The sequence below is a fragment of the Gigantopelta aegis genome, chromosome 4 (genome assembly GCF_016097555.1).
Source record: "Gigantopelta aegis isolate Gae_Host chromosome 4, Gae_host_genome, whole genome shotgun sequence".
In the NCBI taxonomy this organism is placed as follows: Eukaryota; Metazoa; Mollusca; class Gastropoda; order Neomphalida; family Peltospiridae; genus Gigantopelta; species Gigantopelta aegis.
Genome location: NC_054702.1, coordinates 20067463 through 20088131, shown reverse-complemented (window position 1 = coordinate 20088131; position 20669 = coordinate 20067463). Strand labels below are relative to the sequence as shown.

Sequence of the window (20669 nt, the reverse complement as noted above, 5' to 3'; positions counted from 1 at the left end):
CCTGGTTGTGTTCCACCTGAAGCACTAGGACCGAGCTGACCACGGTCATGGCCTTGAGGAAGAACATGATGAGGAGATAGACGCTGAAGATGCACACCGTGCTCGACACTTTGGGCAGAGAGCTGTTGATGGTTCCAAGCATCACCGAGTAGGACAACAGAATCGACAGAGAAAGGGTTAACTTCTCACCAGACTTTGGAGGAAGCTGGAAAACAGACAGGCTCAGAAAGGAGAGGATTATCGGTGGTAGGATTATGTTAAGGATGTAATAGACTCGCAGCCTCTGGAAATGCAAGGAATAGGTAATTATCTTTATGCGTGAATCTCTTACAGTTTCTTGGACTGAAAAGCTGATGAATTGCCAAGCTCCATTGTCAGTGAAGGCCGTAGCTAGAATACTGCCAGGATCTGATGTCAGGTTTACCTCTTTTAATGTTTCAGTCCATTGTCTGACTACAATCTCACACACTCTGGGAGTCAAATGGAAAGGTTGTAACATCGGCTTTGCACCCTACCACTCGCTTTCCTGGTGCCGACCATTCAATTTGTCCATTGTTCTGAATGATGACCTTCAGCTCACTACCAGACTTGCTTGTATCTTCAATGACTTCCTGCAGTAACAAGTCTGGTTTCCAGATTTTGTCTGCAGACACCATTATTTGTTCTGTGTTCTGGTACTCTTGTGGATTCCACATAAGTAATTCGTCTTTCCAGCTCATTTTAAATGTACCACGAAATGCAAATGTCTCTTGCTGTTGATCAAGGTCAAGAACTTTGAATAATATAAATCCAAAGGTGATATTCACTTTGGTAGATGCATGCAGAACTGGCCTCACCAATGGGTTGTATGTGGAAAACAGGTCAGAGTAAAGTTGTGTTACACTTTTGGATTCGGAACATTCGGTGAACATTATTAGGAAGAAAAGTATGCAGAGATGTTTTATTAACTTATCCATGCCTTGTGATCCAGTAACAACAATCTCAAAGTCTTGACCTTTTCTTCTTCTTCTTCTTTTTTTATTTTTCGTCCTCACACACAAATTGGCATCTTCATAGATTGTATAGCAGAAATATGACTTTCTATTTCTTCTTCTTTTTCTATAAAATAAAATTCACAAAGTACTCTTTATTTGCTCTGATTGTTTATGATTATTATATTTTTTTATGTATCACATCCCCATTTGAATATTCCAGTAGAAAAATTTATTCTGGTTTTAATTTTATAGAGAATTTCTAGTCTGTTCGCCTGTAATAATTATGTGATAACAAAGTACAAAGTGTATGAACCACTGAATTTTAAATGGGATGTAAATTGCACTAGTACTTCCATATTCTTCATTGAACAAACATATGTGTTTTCCTTCAGTAGGTCTATAATGGCTATCTATTAGTGAAGATTATGCTCTAGCTTTCCTTGAGTTGTCATTGTGGAGAAATTTGACTGTTTACTTACAGTAGGTCCAGATTGAAATACGAAACACTGCTTATGAGCCGTTATCCATTTAAGATTCAGGTAGTTCTCACATGGGCAGAAATGAAAAGACACAGACAGACTTTTCCAGACTGTGTCACAGTTATTGTATGTTTGACAACCACTGAATTCTGAATAATGGTATATTGGATTTAAGGTCCAGGTACTTCTGTGATGGCTAGAAAATAGACATCTGACATATCCAGTCACAGTTATTGTATGTTTGACAACCACTGAATTCTGAATAATGGTATATTGGATTTAAGGTCCAGGTACTTCTGTGATGGCTAGAAAATAGACATCTGACATATCCAGTCACAGTTATTGTATGTTTGACAACCACTGAATTCTGAATAATGGTATATTGGATTTAAGGTCCAGGTACTTCTGTGATGGCTAGAAAATATCCAGTCACGGTCTCCTGAATAACAGAATGCTGGATTGTAACCAATTATTCCTTTGTATGTGAATGTAAAGAGTAATTCATGCATAGTACAAATATAATAATCTAATCTGTATTGTTATATATGGCCATATTTGTTGTGCCATTAAAAGGATGTAGACATTCGTAAGTGACAGTGAATATATTGTACCTGTATGTGGCTGTATTAGTGGCTATTCTCTAAATACATACAATGAAAAAAGTTAATCACACCCTCAGATAATAAGATCCAATATGTCATCGTTAGTGATAATTGTGATCGTCATGATGAGTATGACAGCTGTTTAATGTTTGACTGAAAGTATGTGACAGTTGATGATTGTCATTGATGTAACAGTGCACCACAACATGCACGTGTAGCATGCATCTTATGTTTATTCCAAAATGCAGTATATGAACACAGATTGAGTAGTTAATGTACCGATAGTTATCATGCAGTGTTAAAATAGTCCTTTTGATTTCACGGAAACGGTCGTTTCCGGTAGCAGGTCGGTAAAGTCAAGGAACCAAAATTTTATTTCCCATGACTATTATATCGAGTACAACTATTCAACGAGAAATAAACAGTTTCTGATGGGTTCCCATGATCACAAGGCACAGAAATGAAAAAGTGTTTCCCACGAAATTTGAAATCCTATGGCCTGTTCAAACAATTCTGATATGATGAAAAAGGATATCAAAGGTGCATAAGTAGCAAGTAATTGGTATTCATTTGACTGGTACAGTACATGGATGTCCTTCAAAGTTACTGAATGTTGTGTTGACATGGCTACCATTAAACAGTAATTAGCAGATTGATGTGAACACAAGGGTGATCATGCTGTCAGGGATCTTCCTCAGTTAGGACAACCCACAGTAATTAGCAGATTGATGTGAGCACAAGGGTGATCATGCTGCCAGGGATCTTCCTCAGTTAGGACAACCCACAGTAATTAGCAGATTGATGTGAACACAAGGGTGATCATGCTGTCAGGGATCTTCCTCAGTTAGGACAACACACAGTAATTAGCAGATTGATGTGAACACAAGGGTGATCATGCTGTCAGGGATCTTCCTCAGTTAGGACAACACACAGTAATTAGCAGATTGATCTGAACACAAGGGTGATCATGCTGTCAGGGATCTTCCTCAGTTAGGACAACACACAGTAATTAGCAGATTGATGTGAACACAAGGGTGATCATGCTGTCAGGGATCTTCCTCAGTTAGGACAACACACAGTAATTAGCAGATTGATGTGAACACAAGGGTGATCATGCTGTCAGGGATCTTCCTCAGTTAGGACGACACACAGTAATTAGCAGATTGATGTGAACACAAGGGTGATCATGCTGCCAGGGATCTTCCTCAGTTAGGACGACACACAGTAATTAGCAGATTGATGTGAACACAAGGGTGATCATGCTGTCAGGGATCTTCCTCAGTTAGGACAACCCACAGTAATTAGCAGATTGATATGAACACAAGGGTGATCATGCTGTCAGGGATCTTCCTCAGTTAGGACAACCCACAGTAATTAGCAGATTGATGTGAACATAAGGATGATCATGCTGCCAGGGATCTTCCTCAGTTAGGACAACACACAGTAATTAGCAGATTGATGTGAGCACAAGGATGATCATGCTGCCAGGGATCTTCCTCAGTTAGGACAACCCACAGTAACAGTAATTAGCAGATTGATGTGAACACAAGGGTGATCATGCTGTCAGGGATCTTCCTCAGTTAGGACAACCCACAGTAATTAGCAGATTGATGTGAACACAAGGGTGATCATGCTGTCAGGGATCTTCCTCAGTTAGGACAACCCACAGTAATTAGCAGATTGATGTGAACATAAGGATGATCATGCTGCCAGGGATCTTCCTCAGTTAGGACAACACACAGTAATTAGCAGATTGATGTGAGCACAAGGATGATCATGCTGCCAGGGATCTTCCTCAGTTAGGACAACACACAGTAATTAGCAGATTGATGTGAGCACAAGGATGATCATGCTGACAGGGATCTTCCTCAGTTAGGACAACACACAGTAATTAACAGATTGATGTGAACACAAGGATGATCATGCTGACAGGGATCTTCCTCAGTTAGGACAACCTACGCGTAACATTATAGCTGTAAAATTAGATCCAGATTTTGTTAATATGACATTCACCATTTGCAGCACAACACGCCTTATTCTAAAATGACAGTGGCTATCCAATGGATGCTTGGAGGACCTGAAAGTGAGTTTATTGGTCAGACGAAAGCAAAAAAAGATTTTTTTTATTTAACTATGCATTAAACACATTTTAAATACAGAATATTAGGTTGCTATGTTTTGATATCATGGTTATTTGGCGAGGTTTATATAACAGTGTAACAGGTGAGCTTCAGTGAGACTGTTACACCATAATCGAACCGAGCCAAATAACCACGATATCAAAACGTAGTAACCTGTTATTTTTTTAATCATGCAACCCCTTTCAAGTTATAGCTTAGTAATATGTTTCAGTCAAAAGCGGTATAAAAACTTAGTTTTATCCTGTAGAAACTACTACCGGAAGTCGGACAATAGCAAGTGCCCGAAAGCATCTTGGGAATGGCATAGCAGGCCTAAAAGTTAGGCGTTTTCAAATTTTAAATAAAATACTTTGATTATATTTCTGTTGTGTCACAACATTACAATTTTTGTACCTTTTTCTATGAAAATGTATGTGTCAAGTCAAGTTTATGTATGACCTGAAGAAGATCTACATCACTGGCTGCTAGTGACTGTGATGTCGGACACTGTTCCAATGTAAACATTCTTTGCAAGAAGCTACTTGTTTTTTTGTTTCAAAATGTTTAATTCAAAATGTTGGCTAGTTCCAAATGGGAGCGAATAATGGAGAATTGAAAAATAAGAGGTAATTTGATGTTATAGGAAGTGTAAATATTATATTTATTTATACAGTTCAACAATTATTGCTGTAAATGGATGTTTGAAAAATGTGAAAACGATCTTCCTGAAACGTTAGCAAACATCCATCATGTGCACAACTCATTTCCTAGTGACATGATAACACTTCCTAGTGACATGATAACACTTCAAACTATCAGGTAGGGGTTAAGGATATTTTATATATACTATTCCACGGATAGTACATACCATGGCCTTTCTTACACCAGCCATGGAGCACTGGCTGGTACGAGAAATAGCTCAGTGGGCCCATTAATTATTATTAAAATCTCAAAACCTGTCATTTTTTTAAATGTTTTTTTCATTGTCAGTATTGATTCTTATTGCAGCTCATGTTGTCAGCATTCTTTTTTTCTTCTTCTTCTCTTTTTTTATAAATCAAATGTGCAGGCAATGCTAAACATTTTTTTCTTGTGTATACTATCTCTGTTGTCATGGGTTTCACACACAAATTATGCAAATTGTAAAATGATGTTTTGTCTTATGGACCAGGAAATGTTATTTCTTCACTTGTTGATAAATGTGACGTGTCTGGATCACACATTCTGGCGAGCTTTAGAAACAAATATGAGCTATGTGGCTATTGATTTGTATGACCATTGATTACTCCACAATACTGCCGTACAAGAATGCACGTTTTGAACTGAATTACTTTGTGTAAATATGAGAAGATAATCATCCTTTATTGTTGTTTAATGTCATTTTCATATTAAAAATAGAACTGTTGAAAGATGGTTTGTTTCCAGATTGGTAATAGATTACAGATGAGAGAACTACACATTGTGATACGATAATTGTAAAAGCAAAACTCCCAGAGGAAATATCTGTGAAAGCATGTTATTAAAAGCTTGGCAGTCTTGTTTGTTAATAAAAAGTTACGCTTTGTTTTGTTTCACGAAATTCTTTGATATCATTTAAATGCAGCCACATATTCAGGTCATGTTAGAATCATTCACTGTTGTAGTTTAGCAATACTAGTTTACCAAAATAAATGGCGACAGACTTGTTGGTCATATCAAGACAATATCAGACCAGGACCTAATTTCACAACACATCGTAAGCCTAGTTTTTCACGTAAACGTAAATCTGCAACTAAATCTTCTTCTTATATAGTACAAGAAATATAGCTTGAAGTACACATATTTCATTTTCTTTTGTCCTTAAAATGCTCTGTCTTCTGTAATGATGTAATTTTCTGCATGAAATAGATGGCAGACACGTGTAAATGAATGACCGGTATAACTGCTATTTGCAGACGTAAACTTACAATGTTTTGTGAAATAGGCTCCTGAAGTGGTGGAAATGTTGAAAGATTGCTAATGGTTACATGCTTTTTGTGTCCCCTTTATAAATGAAAAGGTTAGATATAGACATTTTATTTTCAACATTTACATTTAGCTCAATATTAAACAATTTGCACATAGCTCAGTTTTTAAATTTTGCACTTAGCTCCCATTTTTTGCAAACTGTAAGTCCTAGATCAATACAATTTGGTTTATAAATCTATAAATGTTCATCACAATGTATGTTTAAAAAATAGGAAATTATTAAATTGACAAAAATATATTTTTTTTTTTTTGTTTAATCTTTTTCAGAGGTTTTTTAAAATTATATATAACATGTATTGTATGTTTAAAAAATAGGAAATTTATTAAATTATTATGGGGGGTTTATTTTATTTTTAGTTTAATCTTATTCAGAGGGGTTTTGGGGTTTTTTTTGTTTGTTTTTTTAAATACATACATTGAAATGAACATCTATGGATTGAACAGTTATTGGTACTCATATCAGTTAGTTTATGGCATGCAAGATATTTAATTTTACAGAATTCTTGTTATATTCCTATGTGGCTGCTTGTGATTGGTTATTTTTCATTTATTCCATAGATACCCTAATAATGTATAAAGAGACAAAACTGTTATTATGTTTTTTTATCATTTGTTTTTATATATGTATGTGTGTCTGTGTGTGTATATGTATATATATATATATATAATAAATACACTGTCTTATGAACCATATTTGTTTTACTTGTTCATTAGAATTTACGTGCTTCAAATTAACAAGTAAATAAGTTTCTGTTTCCATTATTAAATGTTTATTCTTATTAAAACTGACTTTATCATTCTTTTACTTTCAGGATGATCCTCTCCGCAAAATACCAACAGAATATTATGATGTTTATCGTGACCCAAATATTTCTGAAGTCGTCCAGTGCCGGCCGGTTCTAGATCGGTTTTGTGTCCGAGTCAGCGAGTTACAAAGCGAGTGGCCTGATCACCCAACGTTAAAACAACTACAACTGATTGTCAAGCGAATTATGTCATTTTCAGTCACTAGTCCAGTCATGCGTTTTCTCACTGGCCTGGAGTTGCTGTTGGAAAAATCACAGGTTCTTTTTCTTTCTTTTTTTTGTCAAATCATTACTTTTTTCAGGTCCAGACATGTACTTTTTTCTACATTTCACAGTCATTTATATTTCTTCAGTGGTGTCATGGTTAGGCCATCGGTCTACAGGCTGGTAGGTACTGGGTTCAGATCCCAGTCGAGGCATGGGATTTTTAATCTAGATACAGACTCCAAATCCTGAGTGAGTGCTCTGCAAGGCTCACTGCGTAGGTGTAAACCACTTGCACCAGTGATCCATAACTGGTTCAACAAAGGCCATGGTTTGTGCTATCCTGCCTGTGGGAAGCGCAAATAAAAGATCCCTTGCTACCTGTCGTAAAAGAGTAGCCTATGTCGTGACAGTGGGTTTCCTCTAAAAAACAGTGTCAGAATGACCATATGTTTGACGTCCAATAGCCGATGATAAGATAAAAAATCAGTGTGCTCTAGTGGCGTCGTTAAATAAAACAAATTTCATTTTTTTCAACTTCTTTTTCAATTTGCTACAGGCAAATATCACAGTTACATGTTTTTAGATGATTTTCAGCCTTGTGAAGATTTGTTTTTCACTTCAAGGGTATGGGTACATGAAGCAAACAAATTATACTTGAATAAGATCTTCAGTGAATATTCACTGACAACCTCCAGCTACATGTTTTTAGATGATTTTCAGCCTTGTGAAGATTTGTTTTTCACTTCAAGGGTATGGGTACATGAAGCAAACAAATTATACTTGAATAACATCTTCAGTGAATATTCACTGACAACCTCCAGCTACATGTTTTTAGATGATTTTCAGCCTTGTGAAGATTTGTTTTTCACTTCAAGAGTATGGGTACATGAAGCAAACAAATTATACTTGAATAACATCTTCAGTGAATATTCACTGACAACCTCCAGCTACATGTTTTTAGATGATTTTCAGCCTTGTGAAGATTTGTTTTTCACTTCAAGGGTATGGGTACATGAAGCAAACAAATTATACTTGAATAAGATCTTCAGTGAATATTCACTGACAACCTCCAGCTACATGTTTTTAGATGATTTTCAGCCTTGTGAAGATTTGTTTTTCACTTCAAGGGTATGGGTACATGAAGCAAACAAATTATACTTGAATAACATCTTCAGTGAATATTCACTGACAACCTCCAGCTACATGTTTTTAGATGATTTTCAGCCTTGTGAAGATTTGTTTTTCACTTCAAGAGTATGGGTACATGAAGCAAACAAATTATACTTGAATAACATCTTCAGTGAATATTCACTGACAACCTCCAGCTACATGTTTTTAGATGATTTTCAGCCTTGTGAAGATTTGTTTTTCACTTCAAGGGTATGGGTACATGAAGCAAACAAATTATACTTGAATAAGATCTTCAGTGAATATTCACTGACAACCTCCAGCTACATGTTTTTAGATGATTTTCAGCCTTGTGAAGATTTGTTTTTCACTTCAAGGGTATGGGTACATGAAGCAAACAAATTATACTTGAATAACATCTTCAGTGAATATTCACTGACAACCTCCAGCTACATGTTTTTAGATGATTTTCAGCCTTGTGAAGATTTGTTTTTCACTTCAAGAGTATGGGTACATGAAGCAAACAAATTATACTTGAATAACATCTTCAGTGAATATTCACTGACAACCTCCAGCTACATGTTTTTAGATGATTTTCAGCCTTGTGAAGATTTGTTTTTCACTTCAAGGGTATGGGTACATGAAGCAAACAAATTATACTTGAATAAGATCTTCAGTGAATATTCACTGACAACCTCCAGCTACATGTTTTTAGATGATTTTCAGCCTTGTGAAGATTTGTTTTTCACTTCAAGGGTATGGGTACATGAAGCAAACAAATTATACTTGAATAAGATCTTCAGTGAATATTCACTGACAACCTCCAGCTACATGTTTTTAGATGATTTTCAGCCTTGTGAAGATTTGTTTTTCACTTCAAGAGTATGGGTACATGAAGCAAACAAATTATACTTGAATAACATCTTCAGTGAATATTCACTGACAACCTCCAGCTACATGTTTTTAGATGATTTTCAGCCTTGTGAAGATTTGTTTTTCACTTCAAGGGTATGGGTACATGAAGCAAACAAATTATACTTGAATAAGATCTTCAGTGAATATTCACTGACAACCTCCAGCTACATGTTTTTAGATGATTTTCAGCCTTGTGAAGATTTGTTTTTCACTTCAAGGGTATGGGTACATGAAGCAAACAAATTATACTTGAATAACATCTTCAGTGAATATTCACTGACAACCTCCAGCTACATGTTTTTAGATGATTTTCAGCCTTGTGAAGATTTGTTTTTCACTTCAAGAGTATGGGTACATGAAGCAAACAAATTATACTTGAATAACATCTTCAGTGAATATTCACTGACAACCTCCAGCTACATGTTTTTAGATGATTTTCAGCCTTGTGAAGATTTGTTTTTCACTTCAAGGGTATGGGTACATGAAGCAAACAAATTATACTTGAATAACATCTTCAGTGAATATTCACTGACAACCTCCAGCTACATGTTTTTAGATGATTTTCAGCCTTGTGAAGATTTGTTTTTCACTTCAAGGGTATGGGTACATGAAGCAAACAAATTATACTTGAATAAGATCTTCAGTGAATATTCACTGACAACCTCCAGCTACATGTTTTTAGATGATTTTCAGCCTTGTGAAGATTTGTTTTTCACTTCAAGGGTATGGGTACATGAAGCAAACAAATTATACTTGAATAACATCTTCAGTGAATATTCACTGACAACCTCCAGCTACATGTTTTTAGATGATTTTCAGCCTTGTGAAGATTTGTTTTTCACTTCAAGAGTATGGGTACATGAAGCAAACAAATTATACTTGAATAACATCTTCAGTGAATATTCACTGACAACCTCCAGCTACATGTTTTTAGATGATTTTCAGCCTTGTGAAGATTTGTTTTTCACTTCAAGGGTATGGGTACATGAAGCAAACAAATTATACTTGAATAACATCTTCAGTGAATATTCACTGACAACCTCCAGCTACATGTTTTTAGATGATTTTCAGCCTTGTGAAGATTTGTTTTTCACTTCAAGAGTATGGGTACATGAAGCAAACACATTATACTTGAATAACATCTTCAGTGAATATTCACTGACAACCTCCAGCTACATGTTTTTAGATGATCTACAACCTATTGAAAATTTGTCTTTCACTGTGAGAGTTTGGGTACATAAAACGTGAAAATTGTACTTCAATAAGCCCTTCCATGCGTATTCACTGATACCCTCCTGTTCTGTAGGCTTCCACTATGCCGTATTAACTCCATCACTCTCACCATTAACAATGAAACCTTCCACGCAATATTCAGTTGTTCATCTGTCCAGACAATCTATTAAATCTGGATTTCATTATTTGAATCCTTTAAAATCTGGAACTAGCATAACACTTGTCATAGTCTACTCTCAGCAACTTTCTTGGCATTCCATCTGGCCAGATTCTCTTTAGGTTGAATTTATCTGGATCTGGGTATCATCTGCACATATTCATAGCAGTGTTTCTGGTTTCTAGCCCTAGGATCAGATGTAAGTCCTGGTCTACTCTTAGCAACACTGTTGACGTTTCATCTGGCCAGACTTCTCTTTAGGTTGAATTTATTTGAATCTGGGTATCATCTGCACATATTCATAGCAGTGTTTCTGGTTTCTAGCCCTAGGATCAGATGTAAGTCCTGGTCTACTCTTAGCAACACTGTTGACGTTTCATCTGGCCAGACTTCTTTTTAGATTGCATTTATCTGGATCTGGGTATAATCTGCACATATTCATACAGGGTTTCTACAGTTAACAGCCCCAGTTTAGATGTCAGTCCTAGTCTATGCCTAGCAACTCTCTTGGCATTTTATCTGATCATATATCTCTATGGGTTGAATTTGACTGGATCTGGACCTTCTGTGCATATTCATAGCAGGGTTTCTATGGTTTCCAGCCCTAAGATCTTAGTCCACACTCAGCAATGCTCTTGGTATTCCATTTGGTCAGACTTATCTTGAGGTCTAGTTTGGCTGGATCTGGGCCTTCTTTGCATATTCATAGAGAATATCTATGGTTTCCGATCCTAGGTTCAAGAATCAGTCTTCCATGATTCTCTTAATGCAGGAGAACTGGCACTCGACCTCATGTGAGGCCACTGAAAAAACACACATCAAGAACTGTGTTGACCAGTTCAGCCATATAGGAATATAACAAGAACTGTGTAAAATTAAATGTCTTGCATGCCATAAACTAACTGATATGAGTGTCAATGACTGTTGAATCCATAGATGTTCATTTCAGCAGACGTTTCACTAATGTTCACGAACTATTTTATTGGTTCCCAAAATAGCATTTGGTTTACTGTGAAGCACATAAACCAGATTGGTTTTTGCTTTGCTGCTAAACTATGCTCCACAATACATTTTAATTAAATTTTATTTCATTAATCATGTTAATAGTATGAATGAACTTATTGCCACCTTTTGGTTTGTTTATTTTTGATCACAAAAAAAGGTTAAAAATCATAATACAATCAGTATGTCCCAACAAGATTGACATTTTAATTAATTAAAGAATATATAGTATTGCAAACAAATTAAGGATATAATATAATAATATATAATATATAATAATATAATATAATGATATACTGGACACAAACAGCCAGTCTTTTATGTGCTAAGGTGTTGTTAAACATTTCTTTCTGGTTGGTGTGTTTTGTTAGGACTTTTCTCCCCTCCATTTTTTTTTTTTTTTTTTTTTTTTGCTGTCAGGTCTGCTGTCACATTTGTTAGCTGTTTTCACACCCAGAAACAACTCAGCATGGTTAAAATATGATAACCGCTATCTTTTACAATTTTGTTTTGTAAAATGTTATAAGATCTAAAAAGCTTACATGTATATGGTCTGTCTTGATTGTGATGAAAGAATTTAATAGTCTGTGGAATGTCCTTGATCAACAACATCAGTACCTGTTTTTTCATCATAAACTTTGTTTGCTTTTCTAAAATCTAAAACCTTGATTTCCAGAGACTACAAACAATTCTGTATCATCAGATGTTCAGAATATATGTCCTTCTGACTCCACTTTTTATCATCCATCGTCTTAAATTCACTTAACAATCCTTGGTGAATATACAGAGAAAATGTCTAGTGGTACTGTTTTGGTATTCCAGGATGGTTTTTTTACCCATTTTGCCATTGATGCTGGCATCTTAACTGCACTTATATATATATATATAATCCTTTCTTTATATAATGAGAGTGTGATAATGTTGTTGTCCAAGTCTTTCAGCTTTTCCTAGATGCTCTAAGTTACCCACAATGCCACTGGGGCTGTTGTCTTAATTGCACTTAACAATCCTTTGTTAATATACAGAGAAAATGAGCAAAAGTGTGCTTCTAGTATTTCATGATAACTGCATGTCAGCTTTTCCATGTGAATAGGTCTCCAGTTCCTCTCTAGCCTGATCAAATACAAAGAAGGACAAATTCCATTCACTTCCAAATTGATCCAGTATCAAACTTTGTGTACAGAATTAAAAAATGTTCAAAGCATTGAAAATGTAGTGCCGAATTTATACGACTCATTTTTCTCTTACATACAGCCTCTGAAATATTGTCGTTTCATTTTTTCTTCATGGCTATGTTGAATGTGTAGTGCCGTAGTCCAGATCTCCACCCTTGTACAATTTCCAGCATACACACCTGACAATAGAATTAAAGTTATATGCTTCAACAGTCAGTAGCAAATTAGGCCAACTATTGGTGCCAGACACGGGTGTTGTCTGAGCTAAACCACCTATCTGTGAGCCTGTTGCATGATTTTGTGGCACCAATGTCGCTTCAAACTCTCAGACACTTAACACTTAATTATTATCTGTGAATAGGTGTTCCTTGAGTTCTTCACCATTCATCTGTGATTGTAGTCACTATTTTTAAAAGGCAGTACTGATTTCACCTTACCAGTGTTCGAGATTAAATTTTTTGGCCAGTATCCCAGTTGGATACAAACATTTCACAATCTGGTATCTCACCTGAGAATTTAGTATTATATGGCATCCCGGTGGGATACTGGGTTCTTGAAGTCTGGTATCCAAAATTAAATTCTGGTATCCCCAGAATATCGAGATACCGTTAATCTCGAACACTGCCTTACGGTGACTGGAACGGTGAAGTCAAGTTGGTCAAAAGGAAGTTTGGCTCAGTTTGCCTGCTCATGTGAGCCATGCTACCATGTACAAATTTATAACTAAAAGCTTGAAATTAACAGTTCTTTACGGTATCGAGCTGTCTCATAAATAGACTAGAACGATACAAAATGCAAGGAAGCCTGAGTCTATCACATGCATATGACACATTTGTTAAAGAAAATTTTGTAAAATGTCACAGCTTACATGTATATATGGTCTGTCTTGATTGTGATGAAAGAATTTAATAGTCTGTGGAATGTCCTTGATCAACAAAATCAATACCTGTTTTTTCATCATAAACTTTGTTTGCTTTTCTAAAATCTAAAACCTTGATTTCCAGAGACTACAAACAATTCTGTATCATCAGATGTTCAGAATATATGTCCTTCTGACTCCACTTTTTATCATCCATCGTCTTAAATTCACTTAACAATCCTTGGTGAATATACAGAGAAAATGTCTAGTGGTACTGTTTTGGTATTCCAGGATTTTTTTTACCCATTTTGCCATTGATGCTGGCAACTTAAATGCACTTATATATATATATATATAATCCTTTCTTTATATAATGAGAGTGTGATAATGTTGTTGTCCAAGTCTTTCAGCTTTTCCTAGATGCCCTAAGTTACCCACAATGCCACTGGGGCTGTTGTCTTAATTGCACTTAACAATCCTTTGTTAATATACAGAGAAAATGAGCAAAAGTGTGCTTCTAGTATTTCATGATAACTGCATGTCAGCTTTTCCGTGTGAATAGGTCTCCAGTTCCTCTCTAGCCTGATCAAATACAAAGAAGGACAAATTCCATTCACTTCCAAATTGATCCAGTATCAAACTTTGTGTACAGAATTAAAAAATGTTCAAAGCATTGAAAGTGTAGTGCCGAATTTATACGGCTAATTTTTCTCTTACATACAGCCTCTGAAATATTGTCGTTTCATTTTTTCTTCATGGCTATGTTGAATGTGTAGTGCCGTAGTCCAGATCTCCACCCTTGTACAATTTCCAGCACACACACCTGACAATAGAATTAAAGCTATATGCTTCAACAGTCAGTAGCAAATTAGGCCAACTATCTGTGAGCCTGTTCCATGATTTTGTGACACCAATGTCGCTTCAAACTCTCAGACACTTAACACTTAATTATTATCTGTGAATAGGTGTTCCTTGAGTTCTTCACCATTCATCTGTGATTGTAGTCACTATTTTTAAAAGGCAATACTGATTTCACCTTACAGTGACTGGAACGGTGAAGTCAAGTTGGTCAAAAGGAAGTTTGGCTCAGTTTGCCTGCTTACGTAAGCCATGCTACCATGTACAAATTTATAACTAAAAGCTTGAAATTAACAGTTCTTTACGGTATCGAGCTGTCTCATAAATAGACTAGAACGATACAAAATGCAAGGAAGCCTGAGTCTTATCACATGCATATGACACAGTTGATAAAGAAAATTTTGTAAAATGTTACAGCTTACATGTATATATGGTCTGTCTTGATTGTGATGAAAGAATTTAATAGTCTGTGGAATGTCCTTGATCAACAAAATCAATACCTGTTTTTTCATCATAAACTTTGTTTGCTTTTCTAAAATCTAAAACCTTGATTTCCAGAGACTACAAACAATTCTGTATCATCAGATGTTCAGAATATATGTCCTTCTGACTCCACTTTTTATCATCCATCATCTTAAATTCACTTAACAATCCTTGGTGAATATATACTACTCAAAAGAATTTAAGGGTCAGACGATATTTTCGACATTATTTTCTGAATGTCAATTATATTAGCTAGACCATAATGTCACGCATGGTATTGTTCCATTTTGACGAAAGTGGGTCTAAGCAACCCATAAATGAATTAAAATCCACTGTCATTGACACTGTCGACTAGTTCTAATGGCGAAAACATGCTTACATTTGCACGTAAATTAGGGCGAAAGCGAAAAGTCTGCTAAGTGCCCATAACTTGCTTTTTCACAAAGCGTTTCATTTGCACGCTTTGCATGTGTATTCCATGTTCCCAATGCTGAATTTCCGTATAATTGGAGCTTGCGTTCGTGTACGGTGCACACTCCAAATTCGACAATGGTACGACTTCAACTGACTATCGAAGATCGAGGAAGGGCTATTGCTTGGCTTCAGGATGGCAATACGCAAAGAAATGTTGCTCTGAGACTTGGTGTCAGTCAGAGTGTCGTTGGCCGACTGTGGCAACGGTACCAAGCAACGAATTCTGTTCGAAATCGTCCACGTTCGGGAAGACCCCGAAGCACTACAAATAGAGAGGACCGCTACATCACCAATATGGCTCTACGTCAACGCACAACCATTGCACGCCGATTACGTGACAATCTGCGGACTGCGACTGGAACTCGAGTGTCTGATCAAACCATACGCAATCGTCTGAGAGCCAATAATCTACGCTGCCGTCGCCAGGCTGTTCGACACCCACTCCTACCACGTCACAGAACGGCCAGACGTCACTGGTGCACGCTTCATCTGCGGTGGCAACGTGTTCAGTGGGGTCGAGTCATGTTCACTGATGAGTCCAGGTTTAGTCTCCAGTTCAACGACGATCGGGTTCGTGTCTACAGACGTCCTGGGGAGCGCTTCGCTGACGTTAACGTTAGACAACGTCACCGGTTCGGTGGTGGCAGCGTCATGGTGTGGGGCGGCATCTCTATCCACCACAGGACCCCTCTCTATGTGGTGGATGGCAATCTGAATGGAATCCGCTATCTGAATGAGATTATCCGGCCGTTGGTTCTCCCAGGCCTTCAGCAGATTGGCGGCGGGACAGTTCTGCAGGATGACAATGCCAGACCCCACCTCGCCAGGGTGGTAACGGACTTTCTCAGACAACAAGGTATCGCCAGGATGGATTGGCCAGCATATTCGCCTGACTTGGCCCCAATAGAGAACGCCTGGGACGAATTAGGCAGGAGAGTTTGGGATAGCCATGCCCCTCCGGCCAACCTTCATGATCTGGGTCAACTTCTTATGGCAGAGTGGCAGGCCATTCCCCAAGAGTTCTTCAGACGTCTGATCAACAGCATGAGGCAACGATGTGTCGAGTGTATTCGCGCCAGGGGTGGATTCACACACTATTAAACGAATGTTCTAATGTGTAAAATCCATGTTTGACAACCTTCAACTTTGACAGCATGTCATGTGACTTTCTTGTATACAGTGACGTTTATTTGTGTTTTTTTGTAAATATGGAACAATAAATAAAAAATTTGCTGTAGTTTACATCATCAATCTAATACACTCTGAAACTTATTTGGTTATAAATTTTTGACCCTTAAATTCTTTTGAGTAGTATACAAAGACAATGTCCAGTTATACTGTTTTGGTATTTTATGGTTTTCCAAGCTTTTGTTACCCACTTTGCCATTGATGCTGGCATCTTAACTGCACTTACATGTATAATCCTTTCTTTATATAATGAGAGAGTGATAATGTTGTTGTCCAAGTCTTTAGCTTTTCCTAGATGCCCTAAGTTACTCACAATGGCACTGGGGCTGTTGTTTGGGGCCTCCACGAGTCCAAAATATTGAACTCGACTACTCAAGGGACAAACTCGACCCGGACCCGAGTACCCGACACTTACACTAGATGATAATGAGACTAAGGAATAAAGTAAAATAGCATTATGCATCTTAATTCTAACGAAGAACATGGATGCCAAATCATGCCATTGATAATACTGTATTCCACACATTCAACTTTTGTTTCCCTTCATGTCTCACAGCCATATAATGTAACTGGTGGCAAGCATAATGATAAAATTACATTAAAAAATTATTATTAAATGAAAGTTCTCTTCATTGCATGAGTACTCGAGTCCTGTGAAGGGACTTGAGTCTTGCTGGTCTCTACCCGAGTACTCTTGGAGACCCTACTGTTGTCTTGATTCCTACTGTTGTCTTGATTGCACTTAACAATCCTTTGTTAATATACAGAGAAAATGAGCAAAATATGCTTCTAGTATTTCATGATAACTGCATGTCAGCTTTTTCATGTGAATATGTCTCCAGTTCCTCTCTAGCCTGATCAAATACAAAGAAGGACAAATTCCATTCACTTCCAAATTGATCCAGTATCAAACTTTGTGTACATACAGAATTAAAAAATGTTCAAAGCATTGAAAATGTAGTGCCGAATTTATACGACTCATTTTTCTCTTACATATACAGCCTCTGAAATATTGTTGTTTCATTTTTTCTTCATGGCAATGTTGAATGTGTAGTGCTGTAGTCCAGATCCCCACCCTTGTACAATTTCCAGCACACACACCTGACAATAGAATTAAAGTTATATGCTTCAACAATCAGTAGCAAATTCGGCCAACTATTGGTGCCAGACACGGGTGTTGTCTGAGCTAAACCACCTATCTGTGAGCCTGTTGCATGATTTTGTGGCACCAATGTCACTTCAAACTCTCAGACACTTAACACTTAATTATTATCTGTGAATAGGTGTTCCTTGAGTTCTTCACCATTCATCTGTGATTGTAGTCACTATTTTTAAAAGGCAGTACTGATTTCACCTTACCAGTGTTCGAGATTAAATTTTTTGGCCAGTATCCCAGTTGGATACAAACATTTCACAATCTGGTATCTCACCTGAGAATTTAGTATTATATGGCATCCCGGTGGGATACTGGGTTCTTGAAGTCTGGTATCCAAAATTAAATTCTGGTATCCCCGGGATATCGGGATACCGTTAATCTCGAACACTGCCTTACGGTGACTGGAACGGTGAAGTCAAGTTGGTCAAAAGGAAGTTTGGCTCAGTTTGCCTGCTCATGTGAGCCATGCTACCATGTACAAATTTATAACTAAAAGCTTGAAATTAACAGTTCTTTACGGTATCGAGCTGTCTCATAAATAGACTAGAACGATACAAAATGCAAGGAAGCCTGAGTCTATCACATGCATATGACACAGTTGATAAAGAAAATTTTGTAAAATGTTACAGCTTACATGTATATATGGTCTGTCTTGATTGTGATGAAAGAATTTAATAGTCTGTGGAATGTCGTTGATCAACAAAATCAATACCTGTTTTTTCATCATAAACTTTGTTTGCTTTTCTAAAATCTAAAACCTTGATTTCCAGAGACTACAAACAATTCTGTATCATCAGATGTTCAGAATATATGTCCTTCTGACTCCACTTTTTATCATCCATCGTCTTAAATTCACTTAACAATCCTTGGTGAATATACAGAGAAAATGTCTAGTGGTACTGTTTTGGTATTCCAGGATGGTTTTTTTACCCATTTTGCCATTGATGCTGGCATCTTAACTGCACTTATATATATATATATATATATATATAATCCTTTCTTTATATAATGAGAGTGTGATAATGTTGTTATCCAGGTCTTTCAGCTTTTCCTAGATGCCCTAAGTTACCCACAATGCCACTGGGGCTGTTGTCTTAATTGCACTTAACAATCCTTTGTTAATATACAGAGAAAATGAGCAAAAGTGTGCTTCTAGTATTTCATGATAACTGCATGTCAGCTTTTCCATGTGAATATGTCTCCAGTTCCTCTTTAGCCTGATCAAATACAAAGAAGGACAAATTCCATTCACTTCCAAATTGATCCAGTATCAAACTTTGTGTACAGAATTTTAAAAGGTTCAGAGCATTGAAAATGTAGTGCCGAATTTATATGGCTCATTTTTCTCTTACATACAGCCTCTGAAATATTGTCGTTTCATTTTTTCTTCATGGCTATGTTGAATGTGTAGTGCCATAGTCTAGATCCCCATCTTTATACAATTTCCAGCACACACACCTGACAATAGAATTAAAGCTATATGCTTCAACAGTCAGTAGCAAATTAGGCCAACTATCTGTGAGCCTGTTCCATGATTTTGTGACACCAGTGTCGCCTAACTATAAAATTAAAGTTATACGCTTCAACAGTCAGTAGCACATGTAGACCTACTTTTAATGCCAGACAAGGGTGTTGTCTAAGCTAGACAACCAATTTGTGAGCGTGTCGCATGATTTTGTGGTGCCAGTGGCGCTTCGAACTCTCGAACACTTAACACTTAATTATTATCTGTGGATAGGTGATCCTTGAGTTCTTCACCATTCATCCGTGATTGTGGTCACTGTTTTTAAAAAGGCAACACTGATTTCACCTTTCGGTGAAGTCAAGCTGGTCAAAGGGAAGTTTGGCTTAGTTTGTCTGGCCATGTGAGTCGTGCTACCAATGTACAAATTTATAACTAAAAGCTTGAAATTAACAGTTCTTTACGGTATCGAGCTGTCTCATAAATAGACTAGAACGATACAAAATGCAAGGAAGCCTGAGGCTATCACACACATATGACACAGTTGATAAAGAAACATTTTCAAAATAATAATTATTCAAAATATAACAATGTATTTGATTTATATTTAACATTTTAACCAATATATTAATTTTAATATTTTGAAAATAATATTTTGTTTTATAAAAATAAAATAAAATATAAAAATAATAATAATAATAAACGTTCAATAGAGTTAAATCTGAAATATTAATAGTTCACACATATATATACATGTATCTTCAATACAATTAAAAAGGTATTTAATTTTCAGAATGTTCTTTATTACTATAATAATATTGGACAGTATGTGATAAATATGATATTTAGGATGGGGAGGTGAGATTGAGACCCTTAACTCCTCCCCAAGTCTTATTTTTAGGATTGGGAAGCCAATGCAGCAAGTCACGTATCCATGACAACACAGTTGACAGAACTTACCAGTCTTATCATCCAGTGGAGGAAACTTGAGCTCAGGTTGGTGATATTGTGTATTTTAGCAGTTCTATACTGTAAGTTCCTAGACCATAGTGAATATGTGAAGTATTATTAATAGGTGCAAATACTTTATTAAGAGGTACAAATACTTTATTTTAAAAAGCAAAAGGGATATTGGATAAACACAGAATATGATATATGGATTTGGGATTCTGAATAATGGCATTTAGCTACATGTATGCTTAATGCAAGTTAAAAGAATGACATCGTTTTCATAATTAAAAAAAATAAAAATTATCACTATAGCTCATGACAATTGAAAACTATTTCAATGACCCATAAATTCAAAGCTGATGTCGTCTTTATTATTCTTGATCACACACATGCATGCTTTTTTTTTTTTTTTTTTACAGTATTGCACCACAAT

The 20669-nt window shown here is 36.4% G+C and overlaps 1 protein-coding gene across 1 annotated transcript in view; it reads left to right on the top strand.

The window, feature by feature from the left end:
* Positions 1 to 20669, top strand: part of LOC121369657 (midasin-like) — a 171032-nt gene that overhangs the window by 113056 nt on the left and 37307 nt on the right. Inside the window, exons 62-63 of the mRNA XM_041494702.1 lie at positions 6995 to 7246; positions 20187 to 20281. Coding sequence (XP_041350636.1) covers positions 6995 to 7246; positions 20187 to 20281 — 347 coding nt within the window. The remainder of the gene's footprint in view (positions 1 to 6994; positions 7247 to 20186; positions 20282 to 20669) is intronic.